General features: G+C 45.4%; 1 protein-coding gene across 1 annotated transcript in view; it reads left to right on the forward strand.

Moving 5' to 3' along the window:
- The window catches only part of ATP2C2 (ATPase secretory pathway Ca2+ transporting 2), a 57804-nt gene that overhangs the window by 37189 nt on the left and 2621 nt on the right, over positions 1 to 17994 (forward strand). The window contains exons 20-27 of the mRNA XM_083163734.1: positions 604 to 701; positions 789 to 839; positions 1029 to 1195; positions 12136 to 12204; positions 14157 to 14273; positions 15636 to 15783; positions 16371 to 16466; positions 16994 to 17135. Coding sequence (XP_083019860.1) covers positions 604 to 701; positions 789 to 839; positions 1029 to 1195; positions 12136 to 12204; positions 14157 to 14273; positions 15636 to 15783; positions 16371 to 16466; positions 16994 to 17135 — 888 coding nt within the window. The remainder of the gene's footprint in view (positions 1 to 603; positions 702 to 788; positions 840 to 1028; positions 1196 to 12135; positions 12205 to 14156; positions 14274 to 15635; positions 15784 to 16370; positions 16467 to 16993; positions 17136 to 17994) is intronic.

Below are 17994 nucleotides of genomic sequence, written 5' to 3' on the forward strand. Positions count from 1 at the left end.
AGAGTCCATGTACAGAGGAATCTACCACATCCATCAGCTTTATACATGGTGGTCCACCTGGAGGGTCACTGATGTATATGTGTGTGTGTGTGTGTGTGTATATATATCTATCATACATACACACCTCCTAGCTGGCTACAGTGAACAGTGGTGCGGACTCCTATTACGGGGTGGGGAGTTGGAAGGGGACACGGTTACATAAGCACTGTTGATTATACATGTGATCGGCACAGGAGAGTAGTAAGTTTAATTTATATAGCGCACTTTCTCCACAGGACTCAAGGTAGTGACATTAGAACTGTGATTGGTATCTAACACTGGATGCTGAAAGAAAGGCTTAGCTAATAGAGTGCTCTGAATGCCGCAGTAGGATATTCCAGCTAGGAGAGTGGTCGGATTAGACGTTCTAACAAGTAGAGTGCACTGATGGAATGCCGCGGTAGGATATTCTGGCAAGTAGAGTGCTCTGATAGAATGCTGAAATAGCCTTGTCTGGTGATTTGTTCTAGTTCAGTGAGAATGTTCTAGCTATTACATTACAGATAGAATTAGATGGTGGTCTCTGTCTCTTTTATCTTCACATATTTCCCGTGTCCCATTCAGGCAGGAGCATCGGACTGTCTAATGGACACCTGAAAGCTATTTCTGGAGAAGATCTAGATCGCCTGGATGAAGTTGCTCTGTCCACAGTGGTTACCAAGGTCTTGCTGCAACTTTAGATTCCTTCTAGGCCGTTGTGTTTAACCATTCTAACCTCTGGCACTAACCATGGTTTGTGTAATTGGCAGGTATCTGTGTTCTACAGGACCAGCCCAAAGCACAAGCTGAAAATCATCAAGGTACGGTATTGCCCAGAGCGTTATTTCTGTAATGTAATGTGATGAAGTGGCTGGCTGGCCACCTAGGACTCCGGTCAGGGAAAGGAACCTTCGCCAAGGAGGGTGCCGGGGAGATTGCATCATGTCAGTTGTCTGCACAATGATTTATCAAGTGTCATGTGATCTAATAGCTGTGCTGTGTATTCTCAGGCTCTGCAGCGCACCGGTGCCATTGTTTGCATGACCGGGGATGGGGTGAACGATGCTGTTGCTCTTAAGTCGGCTGATATTGGTGTGGCAATGGGGAAGACTGGCACAGACGTCAGTAAGGAGGCAGCAGACATGATTCTGGTGGATGATGATTTCTCAGCGATCATGTAAGTAAATATCATCTCCCAAAGGCCGCTGACCTCCCGATCTCTCTGTTGTTCTTTCTATTCAAGTGATGCTTGTAGGAACAGCTTTAGTACATAATGCAGATGCGCCTGATGTTCCAGAGCAAAAGTAAGTGGTTAGATGGGACAGAGCAATGTTCTGCAGATCATCAGAGGTTTCAGCAATGTGATAATCTGCAGAATATAGCATTGTGTACTTATTAGGCAGGCATGTCCAAACTGTGGCCCTCCAGCTGTTGTGAAACTACACATCCCAGCATGCCTTGCCATAGCTTTAGCATTTCCTAATAGCAAAACTGTGGCAAGGCATGATGGGACTTGTAGTTTCACAACAGCTGGAGGGCCGTAGTTTGGACATGCCTGCATGGGGGGGGGGGGTGAATGGGCCAATGCAATGTTCTGCAGATCACTGGTGTGGTGTAACATAATTAGTATACAGGTGACCGTTCACTGTAATCGCTGTGGAGACAGGTCAGTGCGCTTGCTTCCTGGAACACAAGAAGTGCTTGCTGTGCAGTCACCCCTCTTGTAGTTTTTGCATGGAGTCTATATTGACTCTGAGTTAACAGCTGAGTCTAGTAACATTTCCACTCCATTAAGCAACATTAAGGGTCACAAACGGATGTGTAATGCTGGATAATTGAGCATAAATCTCCGTATATAGCGCGCCCTGTCTATCACAACGGCTCTCACCCCATACAGTGATAACTCACAAGTGCAGGCTCCTGTATTTGTGGAGATCAGGCGCGGAGACAGCTGTCTTCTGCCCAAACACTTATATGCTTTTCTCACATTTTATATTAATCATTGTTAGTGCTGGAGCAGAAACCTGTAATACTAACAATTATGGCTCCCCTTAAAATGGGCTAAGCAGCCCTACAGAAATGTTACCTATTCCTGCATAGATGCAGTGGCGTACTTAGTTACTGTACATTAATGGATCTCCTGAGCCAGAGCATAGACCAAATGATCAAGGACAAGTAGAAAATGTAGTTTAATTAAATGGAAAGAGGTGTAAAAATGTTGTACAGATCACATTCACATTAGGACTGAGAAGTGGTTCTGTGGTCCATGTACTTACCGCACCATTACTGCTTATCCCAGCACTAATAGGACCTTGTCCCCTGGTGAAGTAGTTCTGATTACGAAACGCGTCTGTTTACTCAGACTATTATGAATGAGAGACTTATGTGAAGTGTTACACCCTTTGGGAGTAGGGAGACCAATCCTGGGATCTGCGGGATCCTGGGATTTTGGTCTAAAAACGGCGGGATTTGAATCCCGGGATTGAGCCTTCCAATCCCGGGATTGCGGGATTAGTACCCGATTGTAAAATACCAGCAGATGGCTGTTCGGAACAGTGTGCTGTAGCGACATGGCAGTGTGACCCCTGACCTCACATCACGCTGCACAGCCCAGCCGCCGTCATGCCGCTACAGCACACTGTTCTGAACTTGGTCGCCTGCCCGCCCGCTGAGCAGCTGCCAGCCGCATGCCCACTGGAGATGGTCCTGCTACTGCCTGTCACCATGTAAGTGACAGCGCAGGGCAGGAGGGATAGTGAGAAACTGTTGGGGATTAGTCTGCCTTGGCGATATGCATGTTGGGCAGTTTGGGGAGGAGGGACGGGGGTGTTTTTTTTTTTTTTTTTTTAATCATGGAGGCAATCCCGGGATTGAGCATTTTTCAATCCCAAATCCCGGGATTTAAAAAATGTCCCGGGATTGGCATCCCTATTTGGGAGTAGCTTGTGTAGTCTTCAGATGTGGGCTTTAGTCTTAGTCACTTTCTTAAAATTTGACTAAATTATGTCTCATTTTAGTCAATACGTCTTAGTCAATATTAAGTGCATCTCCGATAACATTGTAGTCTAATTTTAGTCATTGATTTAGTCATAGCTTTGCAGATTAATGATACGGTGATAGATTTTGCCGAAGAACATTTCTCTATCGTTTCCTTGAATACTTTGTCTATCTTTCACTGTATTTAGTAATCTAGAGGATACATTTATTTATACCACGTTCTCACTGCCAGTGAGAACAACGCGGCTTTTACCTGGCATTTAAATGCCGGGGAATGCAGCGACGGACCCCTGTTCTCTCTGCTAGGCAAATTACTGCGTGAAGTAGTTCTACCCAGCAATGTGCCTTTCAACACAGGTTTTTTTGCAGTGGGAATGGGTCAACTCTGGTCTCCAACCTGAGTAAAAGGCAGGGTTGGAGACCCGGGAATCGCACTGAAAGAAAACCCGTTGAAAGTCATATTACCGGGTCGACATGCTTGACCTGCTAATTTGCTTGGCAGTGTGAACGTGGTATTAGATGGGAGTTCTATTTCACATGGAATGTGGCCAATCAGATACTATCTACTATCTTTTAGAAGGTTCTAAATAAATAAGGATTAGAATTTAATTGGTTGCCCATAACAACATACCACATGAAATAGAATTCCCATTTTAGTTTCGCTCTAGGTATCAAACAAGTTCAACACAAATGCTATTTCCTTCACCACAGGTCATTTCTTTTCTGCAAATATCAATTAAGGAATACAAAAAAAAAAAAAGTATTAAAATAATTTAAAGAATACAATAAATCACTAGAAAATTACAACCTACCGGATACAAGTAAGTAGTAAAAGTACTACAGTATTAGGCTACTGCGTAACTAATTAGCTAGCTACATAAACTGACAGAGATTCTCATGACAAGTGATTGCACAGCCGCAACGCAAATAAGTACATTTGGGGAGAGGATGGGTAAAACAGTATAAAATACAATATTATTAACTAAAGAATCCAATAAAATGGTCACTTGAAAAATACAACTTGGAGGTGTCCAGAAAAAGTTGATACAGCGTTTTCGTCTAGTCCGTTTTTGTCATGAAGGCATGGACTAATATTTTGTCAACATTTTCATCATTAAAAAATTCTTATTTTCGTTATATTTTAATCACAGAAAAAACCTTTGAGTCTAAATGAACACTGCTAAATTATGGTGTGTTTGGATCCCCAAATATGAAAGATAAGAATTAGTTGCAGTACTTGTGTATTATCTGGGCGCCCGATTTTTTTTTTCATCGCATGCCACTACTTAAGGCATGCAATGCGATTTTTTAATTGTAAAGTCACCCATGGGTGATTTCATACCCCCACTATCCAACTACGCATGGAGTTGATTTTATATAGTGTGGCAAGCCACCGAGCCCGAAGCGTGGCGAACACACGCGGATTACTTTACATGTATTCTGCGGGGATCGCCACGCTTCGGGCTCAGTGGCTCGCTGCGCTCGCCACACTATATAAAATCAACTCCATGCGTAGTTGGATAGTGGGGGTATGAAATCAACAATGGGTGACTATACAATTAAAAATCGGGTCTTTACAATGAAAAATCTCATCGCATGAATTGTATGCCACTATATTGCATGCGATGCAATACAATGAAAAAAATCGGGCGCCCAGATATTACACAAGTACCGTGGTTGCTGTAAGAGTCTGATCGCCACATGTGATTCTCAGCCTTCCCTGTAAAAAATAATAGTGTTTTTAGATTTGTGTCTCAATGTCGTTCATCCGCCTAATACCACTGTAACTGGGGTGAATGTCATTCTCATGTTACCTAGAAATACAGGGTTGATGCACATAGTAGTAGGTGCTTTACACGTAAAAATAACAAATCTCAGCACTGACAGAACAGAATGAAATAACTGTACTCAAGTTAGGATCACACCCACCACCTTTTTTTTCTGTTTTCTTTTTTTTTTTTTTAAGTTCAATCAATTTTTATTGAAGTTTTGTTGTTTACACATATTTATGCAAACATTTTTTGAGAAAAGAAAAACAGAAACATTAACAAAACAATACATGTGTGTACGTTGCTCTTACAGTTTTAGATGGCATACCAGATTTTGTGCATATACTGTCCTTGTACATATAATAAATTAACATGTATTAAACAAATCCATTAATGTACCAGTATTTATTGTGTAGTCTGTCAGTTTTCTTGCCGCACTGATTGCCCAAGTGCTCGCTGGTTTACTGCTGGCGTGCGAGCGCTTCCGGGGTATATTTGCATCACGTGCACATTATGATCGTGGTGCAGGTGTAGTTCATATGTCTATCCAAGCACATAGTTTTATTCTATACATCCCCCCTTACGTGATGAAGAGTATTTGGGTCTCTCCGTGACTGTCAGACCCGATTGGTGTCTTGGTGCATGTGTGGAGAATTTAACCATTTATTCCAAATATCAATATATTTCTTTTCGGATCCTCTGGCCAGGTATACGAACCTTTCGTGCCGCACCACCTCATTTGTTAGTGCTATCCACTCCTCCAGTGTAGGACCCCGTGAGGCTAACCAAGATCTAGCGATACATATTTTAATCAAAGTGCACATATTTGTAATATATTGTTGGGTGGGCCTATCTAAGCTGTCCTCTACGAATATGGCTAAGGTGCACATTTTTGGGGTGAGAGTATTGAGGGGGATACCGGTGGATTCTATTATGTTCGTGGTTTCCCTCCAGAAGTCTGAGACTATCCCGCAGTCCCAAAGCAGATGCCAGAAGGAACCGTCGGAGGATCCACACTTGGGGCATTTAGAGTCACTTCTCCCCCCCATTCTCATTAGTCTAATTGGTGTCAGATATACCCTGTGTAGTATATACAGCTGGATTTGTTGAAACCTGGAGGATGTTAAGGAAATGCGTGGGCTATTCAGTGCCATCTCCCAGGCTTCATCTGTTAAGGGGCCTATATCTATCTCCCACATCGCCCTCAGTTGTGGTAAATCCTGCTCGTGAAGAGAGGACAGTAGGTTCCCATAGAACCTGGATATTGCTTTAGAGGGGCAGCTTTTTTTTAGTAAGTTCTTAACAGGAGAGACACACATTAGTGGGGGGCCCGTGGGGAATTGTGTGTGGCAGGCGTGCCTGAGTTGTAGGTATCTGTAGAAGTGGACATTGGGTACCGGATATTCCACCTGAATTTGTTGGAATGATTTTAGTATAGTGCCAGAGTATATTTGCCCTATCGAAGTGACTCCCCATTGACTCCAGAATTCCCGTATCTGTATACCAGAGAGCTCTGGGAAAGCGTATGACCCATCTAGAGGGGCATCTGGATCGCATCCCGTCGCTTGAAGTATGCGACTCGCCTGTCTCCAGACCATTATCGCCTGTTTAAAGAGTGGCATATCAATTAGTTTTATATTGTCGCTAAGTAGCGCATGCATCGGCAACAGACCCGGCAGCTTTAGAGACACCAGTGAGCCTGGCAGCTTAGAGAGTGGATCCTCACCCACCCAATCCAGCAGATGGGCCAGCTGTGCCGCGTAGTAATATAACCTGAAGGATGGGAGTGCCATGCCTCCGCCACTACGTGTTCGTGTTAGAGTGTGTTGTTTGATGCGGACCCTCTTGTCAGCCCAGACAATGGATGAAAGCAGGCTTTCGATACGTTTAAAAATTTTGATGGGGAGGTATATTGGGGCGTGTTGCAATACGTATAACAGCTTGGGTTGAGCTGTCATTTTGATCAAGTTTATCCTACCTGTGACTGTCAGAGGGAGTTTTCCCCATACTGAGATTCTGGACTTTAGGTAGGTAAGTTGAGGTTGAACATTTAAGGGGACATATCTAGACGGGTCATTTGTTATATAGATGCCTAAGTACTTAAAGGAGTCAACCCACCTCAAGGGGAGGGATAACATGGGGCTATCTGGGACCTTGCCCTTAAGGGGAAGGATGCAGGATTTGTCCCAGTTAATAAGTAGTCCAGAGTAGGAGCCAAAGGTGTTTATAATATCTAGGACTGTGGGCATTGAAGATATGTAGTCAGATAGGAACAGCAGTATGTCATCGGCATAGAGGGCAATCTTATCTTCTATGGGACCTATCGACAGCCCTGCGATTAGGGGGGTGTTGCGTATGAGGCAAGCCAGAGGCTCTATTGCAATTGCAAAGAGGGCGGGTGACAGGGGACACCCCTGTCTGGTACCCCTCGCCAGTGGGAATGATGAAGAAGTGAAACCGTTCACCGATATTCTGGCCTGTGGGCATGAGTAGAGCAACTTAACCCACTTTATATATCCTGGGCCTATACCTACTTTGGACATGGTCTCCCACAGGAACGCCCACTCTACAGAATCGAAAGCTTTTGCCGCATCAAGTGACACGATTACAGAGGTACTGGCGTCCCCGTGAGAGACCTGCAGGTGAGTGAAGAGCCTTCTAAGGTTGATCATTGTGGACTTACCTGGCATAAAGCCAGTTTGGTCGTCATGTATAATTTGTGTTATTATCAAATTGAGCCTAATGGCCATAATTTTGGCTAGAATTTTGATGTCTGTGGGTATAAGGGAGATAGGCCTATAGGATTCCACTTTACTCGGGTCCTTATCCGGTTTCAATAGGACTATTATAAGTGCTTCAGACATGGACTGGGGCAGGGATCCTTTTCCGAGTAGTTCGTTATATATTTCTAATAGTTTAGGCGCGTAGAACAGGATATGTTTCTTATACAGCTCCAACGGTAGACCGTCTAGGCCAGGTGCTTTGCCATTTGGGAAGGATTTAATCGCTGCTACGACTTCATCCAGGCGCAGTGGGGCGTCGAGCATATCCCTGGCCTCTGGTGATATAGTGGGCATTGGAATTGTTTCGAGAAAGTCTCGGATCTCGGCCTCACTGCAGGTCACCTTAGAGCTGTATAACAACCTATAGTATTCTAAAAACTGTGATGCAATTTCGTGTGTCTGTGTATATTGTATCCCTGTGGGAGTGACAATCTTACATACAGTGTTATTAGTTTTATCTACATTAGCTAATTTAGTTAGGTAGCTACCAGGTCTGTCCCCGAATGCATAGTGGGAGTGTTTATTAAACAGCAGGCGGTACTTGGCCTTGTCGGCAAGTAGTTCCACCCAGGACTTTTGTGCCGCCAACCACATTTTTTTTGTAGATTCCAGGCCATCCCCTATATATTGTTGTTCTAGGTTCCTGCAGGAGGACTCTAGATCTTTCTCTACCTGGCTGTAGGACTTTTTAAGATTAGCCACTTTCTGGATCAAAGTGCCCCTCACGAAGGACTTGAAGGCGTCCCACACAACTGGCGCCTCTGCCGTGCCCTTGTTGTTTTCCAAAAATTCTGACCATAGATTTTCCATCTCACTACTCTGACCCATGCGGGTGAGCCAGAATTGGTTTAATTTCCAGAATATCTGACCTCTCTCTCCCCCCATGTTCATCTCGAATGTTAACGGGGAGTGGTCTGAGACCCCCCTTGGTTCGTATTGTATGGTGTTTATTAAAGGTATGGTATTCTTAGACACCAGGGCCAGATCAATCCTAGAGAATGCTGAGTGTGCAGGCGAGTAGCAAGAGAACTGTTTGGCGTCAGGGTATTTTTGTCTCCATGCATCTATAAGGCCCAAGCCCTCCACCATTGCCGCAAATTGTTTATGCCCACTTCTAGATCCCGACTGTGACCTGGAGTATCTATCAAGTATCGGGTTCAGCACATTATTATAGTCACCTACGCTTATTATCGGTAGGCTGGGGTAGAGGGCAATGAATTCGGCAGCTTGCTTCAATACCTCTGTCGAGTATGGAGGGGGTATATATATTGCTAGGAGCAACAGTGGTGTAGAGTGTATTGTACATTTAAGAAAGACGTAACGACCCTCTATATCTACCTTTACTTGGTCTGCGTTAAACGGGACTGATTTGCGCACCAGAATTGACACTCCCCTCGACGCTGACGTGTAAGTGGAGTGATATGACCAACCAATCCACGGCTTTTTCAAAGACAATATTTTGGCTCCCATTAAGTGGGTCTCCATCAAGCATATGACATCTGAGCCATATTGCTTTAGCTGTTTAAACACTAGGGTTCTCTTTATTTTATCGTTAAGCCCACGTATGTTCCAGGAGAGAAATTTTGTTATACTAGGAGGCATTGAAGATTACAAGCAGATATTGGTGCACAATGTGTGGCACAGGTGGAACCAGTTCGGCACATGTGAGTGATACATATAGGGTTGAATATACGTACCGAGGTCTTACATAATACACATCACAAGATTTGTACCAAGAGCATCTCATACAGAACAAATAGATAAACATAATACTGACTATTTCCAGTATGAAAACTAACCTATGTTTAACCTTAACCCCCCCCTCCCTGTATGTCCTTCGGAACTGTGACATACTTCTTCCCTTAACCTAACAAATCCCAATAGTCTATAGGTAAATACTAAAATGTCATACTACCCAAAGTGGGCAAAATATATAATGACTGAAAACGGCAAGTTGTTGCCGCCAGCCGCTGCTTATATAAATGTAAACGCTCATATATTATAACATAGTTGCCTCCTTACACAGGGAAAACATAACCACATACCCTGTTTGTCGACTAGTATATGGTGAACAGAAAAAGTATAACATAGAGAAGTGTTTAATTAGTTATAAGTTTCTTAAGGGTCTACTTGCATGGCTCTTCTGGCCGGTCTGGCAGTATCCAGCCATGCCGCAGCTTCTCTCGGAGTGGAGAAGAATTTTGATTCGCCATCTATGATCACTCGCAGTTTAGACGGGAACAGCATGGCATATGGGATATTGAGGTCCCTCAGTCGTCGCTTGACCTGCATGAATTGTGTACGATTTTTCTGCACCTCCACCGCAAAGTCTGGAAATGTGGATACCTTTGTGCCGTTCCAGAGTAGGGGGCCCTTGGCCCGGTTGAGTTTCAGAACCGTGTCTCTATCCCTGTAGTGTAGGAACTTCGCAATTAGAGTGTGGGGTGGTGCCCCCGGGGGTAGCGGACGCGTGGGAATTCGGTGTGCTCGTTCAACCGAGAAGAAGGCAGAGAATGCGTCTGCTCCATAGGTGTCGCGGAGCCACTTTTCTACGAATGCTTCAGGATTAGGGCCCTCTTCCTTCTCGGGGAGACCCACGAATCTAATGTTGCACCTCCTCAGGCGGCCTTCCATGTCGAGCATTTTATTCTGGATAGTGGAGACCTGAGTTGTTAGGTTGTCCACCTTGGTGGTCAGCGGGGTTATTTTGTCCTCCAGGGTGGACGTCCGAGTCTCAACCTCTCCCACACGCTCGCGCACTCTCTGCAGGTCATGGTGGATAATCATCAGATCGGATTGTACCTGACCTATTTTTTCAGACAATCTGGTTTCACTGGCCGTTACCGCCTCCAGTACCCTCTGCAGAGCTTCATCAGGAGTTCCCCGGGAAGAGGAGAGGTCAGTAGGCGAGGGGGTCTGAGAGGCTGAGTCGGAGCCAGCGGCCCCCGATGCAGTCTGGGGGTCTCTAGCGAATTTTTCCAGTTGGGCCGCAGTTGATGATCTTTGTGTTTTCCCCATGATGTTGTATCAGGGTAAGAAGCGGTGACCCCCACGCGCAGTTTCAGCGGCGAGGACCTGGGGGTCTGAGTTGTTATGTAGAAGTCAGTCAAACGAGAGATGCAGGGGTTTGCAGCTAGTGGTGACACTGATAGTGACTAAGGGAATGCTAAGCAGCTGGTGTGTAGCAACTGGGTTGTACAGTGTTCCAGAGGGCTTGGAGCAGTCAGTCTATGTGGGGGCACCTTGTGAAGGCCGACTTTCACATCTAACGCACAATGCCAGTGAGAGGCCAAGTATTGGTGCAGTAGCTGCAGGGTATGGGTGATCACCTACAGCAGTCAGGCATAAACAGGTCCCGCTTCTGCACTGTACAGGGTGTAGGTTATGCCCCTCAGCGCTACAAATGTCCCCAGGGCGAGCTGATCCCAGCTTCCCTCTCACCTCTCTCTGCGGTTCACAGTTCTTTTCGGGAGCAGGATCTTGTATGCCAGGGTCACTCAGGTGCTCCCCACGACGATGTCAGTCTCTGGGGGGGTCACCAGGTCCAGCCTGCCGGTGTAGAGGCTTATCTCTGCAGGACGCTTGTTCCGGGGGATAGCTGCTGCAGCAGCTAAAATGGCGGCGGCCTCCGTCCCAGCACAGTACGCCGGCTCAGTCTCCCGTCCCCACTGGGGTCCTCACTCCCCGCAGACAGGTGAGTGCACCCCGCTTTGGTGATGTGTCGCTTGGGGACTCTGTGTGTTTGTCCGGCGGGGCGCACGCTCCGGAGGGCAGCAGCCGCAGCAGCAAGATGGCGCCGGATCTCACTGTCTCCTCGCGCGCCGGAGGTTTAGTGCTGTTCTCCGGGCGCGCGTCCACCCCAGAGACCTCGCAGGGGGATCGGGCTGTGCACGGGGGTCTTGCACTGATGTGTGGCAGTTATTGAAGAGGTGAGCGCTAGTAGGATAGTGATCGCAGGATTTTTGCAGCGGGAGCAGCGAATAACGGCTCCTTCTACATGCCCGTCGTAGCCACGCCCCGCCTTCTGTTTTCTTTTTAATTATTATTTATACGGATACTGCAGAATTGTTTGTTTTGTATGTTTGTTAGTGCTGTCTTTTTACGGTTTCCGTTGCTGCCATGTTTACTGTGCTGGTTTTTATGCCATCTTTACCATAGCATTTATAACTATTGTTGGGTCTTTTAGTGAACATATATAAAGGGAAAATAAATGCCAATTATTATGATGCAGCCGGGTATAATGATATATTTATTAAAGTAAAGGGACCATACTGGTTTACGGATGGTTGGGGGGGGGGGGTTTGCAGCCTGCTCGCTAAATAAATCTGTCGTCCACATCATCAAATTGGCTGTCCTGAAATCTTATGGGGCCACTTGATGCTCTTCAGCTTCTGTGGAACTATAGGTCCCAGAATGCTCCGGCAGGGCATGGGTTTTTGAATAGCCACAACTCTTTTCCAGTAATGGTACTATATGGACATTTGGTTCTTCCCTGTACGTTGGTACTATGTACAGCGGTCAGTGACTCTCACTAATGCTGGGCTTGTACGGACTGTCTTATATTGCAGGAACGCCATTGAGGAAGGCAAAGGAATATTTTACAACATCAAGAACTTTGTCCGGTTCCAGCTCAGCACGTAAGTGACCATAATCTCATCCTCGGTAGTTGTTCTTAAAGAAAAAGCTCTGCCCAGACCGAATCCAACACGACACTATCAATGTTTCCCATTACTCTTCTCATTGCCAATTTTTCCCTGTGTACTGGATTTTTTGCTCTTAATGGTAGCTTGTAGTAAGCAACTTTTTTCCCATCGTAGGGATTTTTTTTTCCTTCCTTTTGAATTTATTCAATGTGCTCTCTTTTGTTGAAAATGAGATGATCCCCAGGCACTGTTCTGTCTGCGCTGTATGGTATGGATAAAATACGTTTTCTTGCAATTCTAGACATTATTTCAGTCCATTCCACAAAAGAAACCTACTTGTACTCAGTTTAACTCCTATTGTACATGGCACCAGTATTGTGTCCGTATTAATGCCACACAAAGCAGAAAGGATTTCATTATCAATGCTCACTAGTATACTGCAAATCTGGGTGTGTCTAGTAAATAAAAGCGCAGGATTTTGTTTATATTGTGATGACATTTTTAAGCTTCCAGCCTGTACTCAGGGGACCCCAATCCCCACAATCCCCTATACTAGCATTAATGTGTGACATAACATTACTCGCTCGGTCTGGACATGTCTGCGTTATGCGGATTGCTCTTGTCGATTGACGCTGGCACTGAAACGGTGATCGCAGTTTTGGGCCTTGCGCTCACAGATTTTCGTATATCAGCACATGGGTCTGAATTAGGCCCCAAGATCGGGATGCCTCTGAAAAAATGAGTAGTAATGCGTAAGATGTAAGATGAAATACAACTTTATAAGGTAGCCTGTACATTAAGAACATGTATGTGTTTAATGCATTGATAGGGTGAAGGATATTGCTGCTGTGTTTATCCAATCGGTACATATGAGTGAAGTCATGTGATGTGAGGCTTATTTTCCTATATATAGGTGGGCGTAGTATACAGGTCAATGTTGGGTACACACTTATAGAACATGTTAAAGATATTCTATTTAAACTAAATCATAAGAGAGTGCAGCCAATAGGAGTAATGCACCACATTTCTTACAGCTGTATAGGATTATTCATTATCCAAGCTCCTATCCAATTACCTGGATTATACTTGCCAATTGTATAGACACAGTTGTTATATCACGTTCCTGGAAGAAGCCTGATATCAGTGGGTGAACTACAATAGCCAAGCAGACTAACTCACATTACTGCTGACGCATGAAACACGCAATCCATAAACTGTACTCCAAGCAACTTCTACATATTAGCAGGTTATTGTCCACTCCTGAAGATCCTGTTACCAGCAGTGTATGTCATAGAGACTAATTATATTCGTTAAGTACAATGGCCGCATTTGAATTTTTAGCACTTTGTTAAAACCACATGAAACCAAATCTTTCCCAGAAACCACACGATACTTAATAAGGGCTGGAACAAGGAATATACGACACAAGATAATGTATTACCTGTATATAAAACAGAGAAATTCCTGATTTGGGTAAAGTTGCTTACCACACATTGCCACCAGTAGACCAAAGGAAAATCTTTATATATAGAAGTCAGTGGTCTGTTTGTGTATCTGGTTATGCATACGGCCATTTCTGTACTGATTTGGATGAAATCCACTCGTGGTGGTACAGTTCTATATTGGCCTGGGTTTTTTTTCGGGGGTGGGTGGTGGATGGACCCCAGATTGGTGTACGCTGGGCAGAACTGTGACACAGGAGCCTGTACTGGGCCCTCCACTGGATGGATTTGGGTGGAAACTTTAATAAACTATAGATCATTGCGCGCTGCAATACTGTGGTTATTTGTACAGTGCTTATCATAGAATAGCCCCACACATACCAGATGGTCCATACACAATAGGCACTGCTGGCCTCCCATGGTCAGCATGTCTGGCTAGGCCCTGAACGAATGGAAATCATTATACAATGCAGAGTGTGTGACCGGAGCTTCGTTCTGTTACAGGAGCATTTCTGCACTAAGTCTCATCACTTTATCCACCATCATGAACCTGCCAAACCCCCTGAACGCAATGCAAATCCTCTGGATCAACATCATAATGGACGGGCCCCCAGCCCAGAGGTAAGGCCATACAGTATACACACACTCTATAGACTGCATTATTATACCTAATAATAACTCATCACCTCTCAGTAATTCTGGCCAAATATGTGGCTTACAAACTAAGAGCAAACCAGATTACATAGAAAATGTCTTTAACATAATTGTGCAGAAATGACTCCTGGCACCTGTTGTATATAGTCAGCAGAGGCGAGCGTCCGCTATTCTAGACAGGAGAGTCAGATTCATCCTACAGTGCAGCAACCACCATCCCCTTCTGGTCACACATCATAAGAGGGGTAGTCCCACACCGGTGCACTCCGCTACCTTCCTGCTGGGTAACAATACTACCCCACAAGAGATGCTCCCATCCTGCATAATACCAATACTACCCCACCAGAGATGCTCCCCTCCTGCAGGGTAACAATACTACCCCACCAGAGATGCTCCCTTCCTGCAGGGTAACAATACTACCCCGCCAGAGATGCTCCCTTCCTGCATGGTAACAATACTACCCCGCCAGAGATGCTCCCTTCCTGCAGGGTAACAATACTACCCCGCCAGAGATGCTCCCTTCCTGCAGGGTAACAATACTACCCCGCCAGAGATGCTCCCTTCCTGCAGGGTAACAATACTACCCCGCCAGAGATGCTCCCTTCCTGCAGGGTAACAATACTACCCCGCCAGAGATGCTCCCTTCCTGCAGGGTAACAATACTACCCCACCAGAGATGCTCCCTTCCTGCAGGGTAACAATACTACCCCACCAGAAATGCTCTCTTCCTGCAGGGTAACAATACTACCCCGCCAGAGATGCTGCCTTCCTGCAGGGTAACAATACTACCCCGCCAGAGATGCTGCCTTCCTGCAGGGTAACAATACTACCCCACCAGAGATGCTCCTTTCCTGCAGGGTAACAATACTACTCCACCAGATACACTTTTTATTTTTATTTTTTTTATTCAATAATTTTTATTACATTTTTGCATGTATATAGCTAATGTTTATTGTTACTGGGACAACGGACCATGTGATAGTTGGGGCAAACTATACCCTTTCCTACCCAATCTAGCTACAGTAATAGGACGCTGCAGTGCTTGTATCCCCCTCTTCTATCTCAGTACTAGCAAACCACCACAAACTGATGTATGAATGTGTGTACCTACCTGGGCATCATACGAGCGATAGATGTTGTACACTGTAGCTAGTATTTGTGGGGTACAGTAGCAATAAGATGGCCAGGATTGGTCAGATTGTGCTGGCATTTGATTGGTGCATTTGAAACGTCTGCCTATTTTAGTAGATCTCCCATTCCGGGCTCCTAGCGGTTGTAGATATTTCTGTGTTGTAAAAGCTTCATTAACCATAATGTCACTGTGTGCAGTTTGGGCGTGGAACCGGTAGACAAGGACGCTATCAAACAGCCACCCAGAAACTCCAAGGAGTCGATTCTCAGCAAAGCCTTACTCCTGAAGATCCTTCTCTCTGCAGCCATCATCATTAGTGGGACACTCTTCGTCTTCTGGAAAGAGGTTGGAACATTTTAATTGCCAAAACAATTAGCTTTAACTGAGCAGTCGCTGAGGATGAGACTGTGCAGGAGCCCACAGCGCAGAGAATTTCAGGAACAGCAATTAAGCAGCGGATGGCAATTACTGATTAAACAACGAATTCCCAAAGCGAGGGCGAGATCTAAAATCTCTGTGACTGGGGTCATTCAGTAATTAGTTGCAGCCTCTTGCTCTCGTTAGAGCTATAATTCTGTACAGCAGAAAATAAACACCTACCCGGCATTAGACCCGAGCAATGTATCCGACATAATATACATAGGAGAAGATTTAGCTCAGAATCCGTCAGGGTATGTTATTAGATGCATACAGTAACTGCAGGCTGCGGGTGGATGGAGTGTAGAAAAAGAACACAAGCAAGTTTTTTGTGAACTGTGTAGCGTGGAGGTAATTGGGTAGAATAGCTTATCCATTACCCCTGCGTATGGGGGGTGTATTCGGTGATCTATCTCCAGCTAATAGGATAGATCTGAGCTTTAGTTTTCTGCACTCAGTCCTGCTCTATGTTTTTAGGCAATAGAATAATGTATTTTTCTTCTCCCAACATCTAGATCCCAGATGGGAAAGTTACCCCAAGAACAACAACAATGACGTTCACATGTTTCGTGTTCTTTGACATGTTCAATGCCTTATCGTGTAGATCTCTGGTAAATTGTTTTGTTTTTTTAATACATACTCATTTTACATTCTAAACCTAAAATACCAGTAACAGCCGACATGTAAAACCATAGCGGGAGAACCACTTCCCGGACCACACCTACATCACTGCCATACCTCATCTAACCGAGAGAGTGGTATCACCATGCCCCACGTCTGACACACGCAGAAAGAGAAGCCCCCTCAACCCACACCCAACTCAGGAGTTGTCTCCTGAAAATGACAGTGTTCATGTTTCTGTATTCCCTAGGTTCTCGGAAACAGAACGCAGCACTCCTAAAAATGGTGGTATCACAAACAGTGCTCAGACCCATTTACATACATGTCACTGGCTAGAAAACCACCAATGGGTTCCAAGCTGAAGTATAGGCTCCACCCACACAATGGCTGCTTCTCCTGTGCGCATTTCATGGCCCTAGTATAATAAAGGAGTGTACACCCCACATGTATACAACAGGTGCTATATATCTACAAGACTTACTTTGCCAGTGTAACCAACACAGATTCTCTCTTGCAGAATAAAACCATATTTGAGATTGGCATATTTAGGAACCGGATGTTCTGGTACTCAGTGATTGGATCCATCCTGGGGCAAATGTGCGTCATCTATATCCCTCCTCTACAGAAGGTTTTCCTCACACAGAATCTGCACGCATTAGGTGAGGCGCCGGCTGATGTCCTACATATGGGATTATATATTCTAAGGACAATGGGGCAGATGTATTAACCAGCGTTAAGTGCAAAAATGCACTTAACGCTGGTTAACTGAGGGGGATTACGTCTGTCCCTAATGTATTACTAGCGCACCTAACGTGCGCTAGTGACAGCCCGCCGAGTTACGCTCGGCGGGGCTGTCCCTGCAATTCCCCCCAGGGAATAACGGCCGGGGCGATGTATTAACAGCCTTCAAGGCGTTAATTCGCCCCGGCCGCTTCGCCAGCTCAGGGCTAGCGTTGTCCTATCCCCCACTATGGGGACAACGCTAGCCCTGCGTCTGGCTTGGGCTGCGCTGGAGATCTCGCGGTTTTTGCGAGATCTCGCGCATGCCCAGTAAGCCGGGCAGGGGGGGTGACGGGGAGTGCGCATGTGCGGGGCGGCGAGGGAGCCGATAAGGAGAGCCGTTAACGCTGGGCATAACGGCTCTCCTTATCGGCTTGGGGGATTTAAAATACATCTCCCCATAACGAGTGCCCGCTTCTCCTCGTTATGCAGGAGAAGCGGGACTCGTTATTTCACAAACGTTACAAGCTTAATGATACATCTGCCCCAATGTTCCAAGAACAGCAATGAACTGCAGTATAATCTCAGACTCTTCATGGAATGTCATTTACATATTTTGGGATTTATGTACTAGAATGCAGGTTTTGGACTAATTTCCCACCAGGCCAGAGCAGATAAACCACGGATTCCTCTCACATAAGTCATACTGTCCCAACATCAGGGGCTGGTAGAAACATGGTCACACACTTACAGTATGCTGCTTTCAGACTGCAAAACTGGCTTTGACCAGGTATTTTA

Source organism: Crinia signifera, chromosome 11, assembly GCF_055691185.1.
Source record: "Crinia signifera chromosome 11, ASM5569118v1, whole genome shotgun sequence".
NCBI classification, from domain to species: Eukaryota; Metazoa; Chordata; class Amphibia; order Anura; family Myobatrachidae; genus Crinia; species Crinia signifera.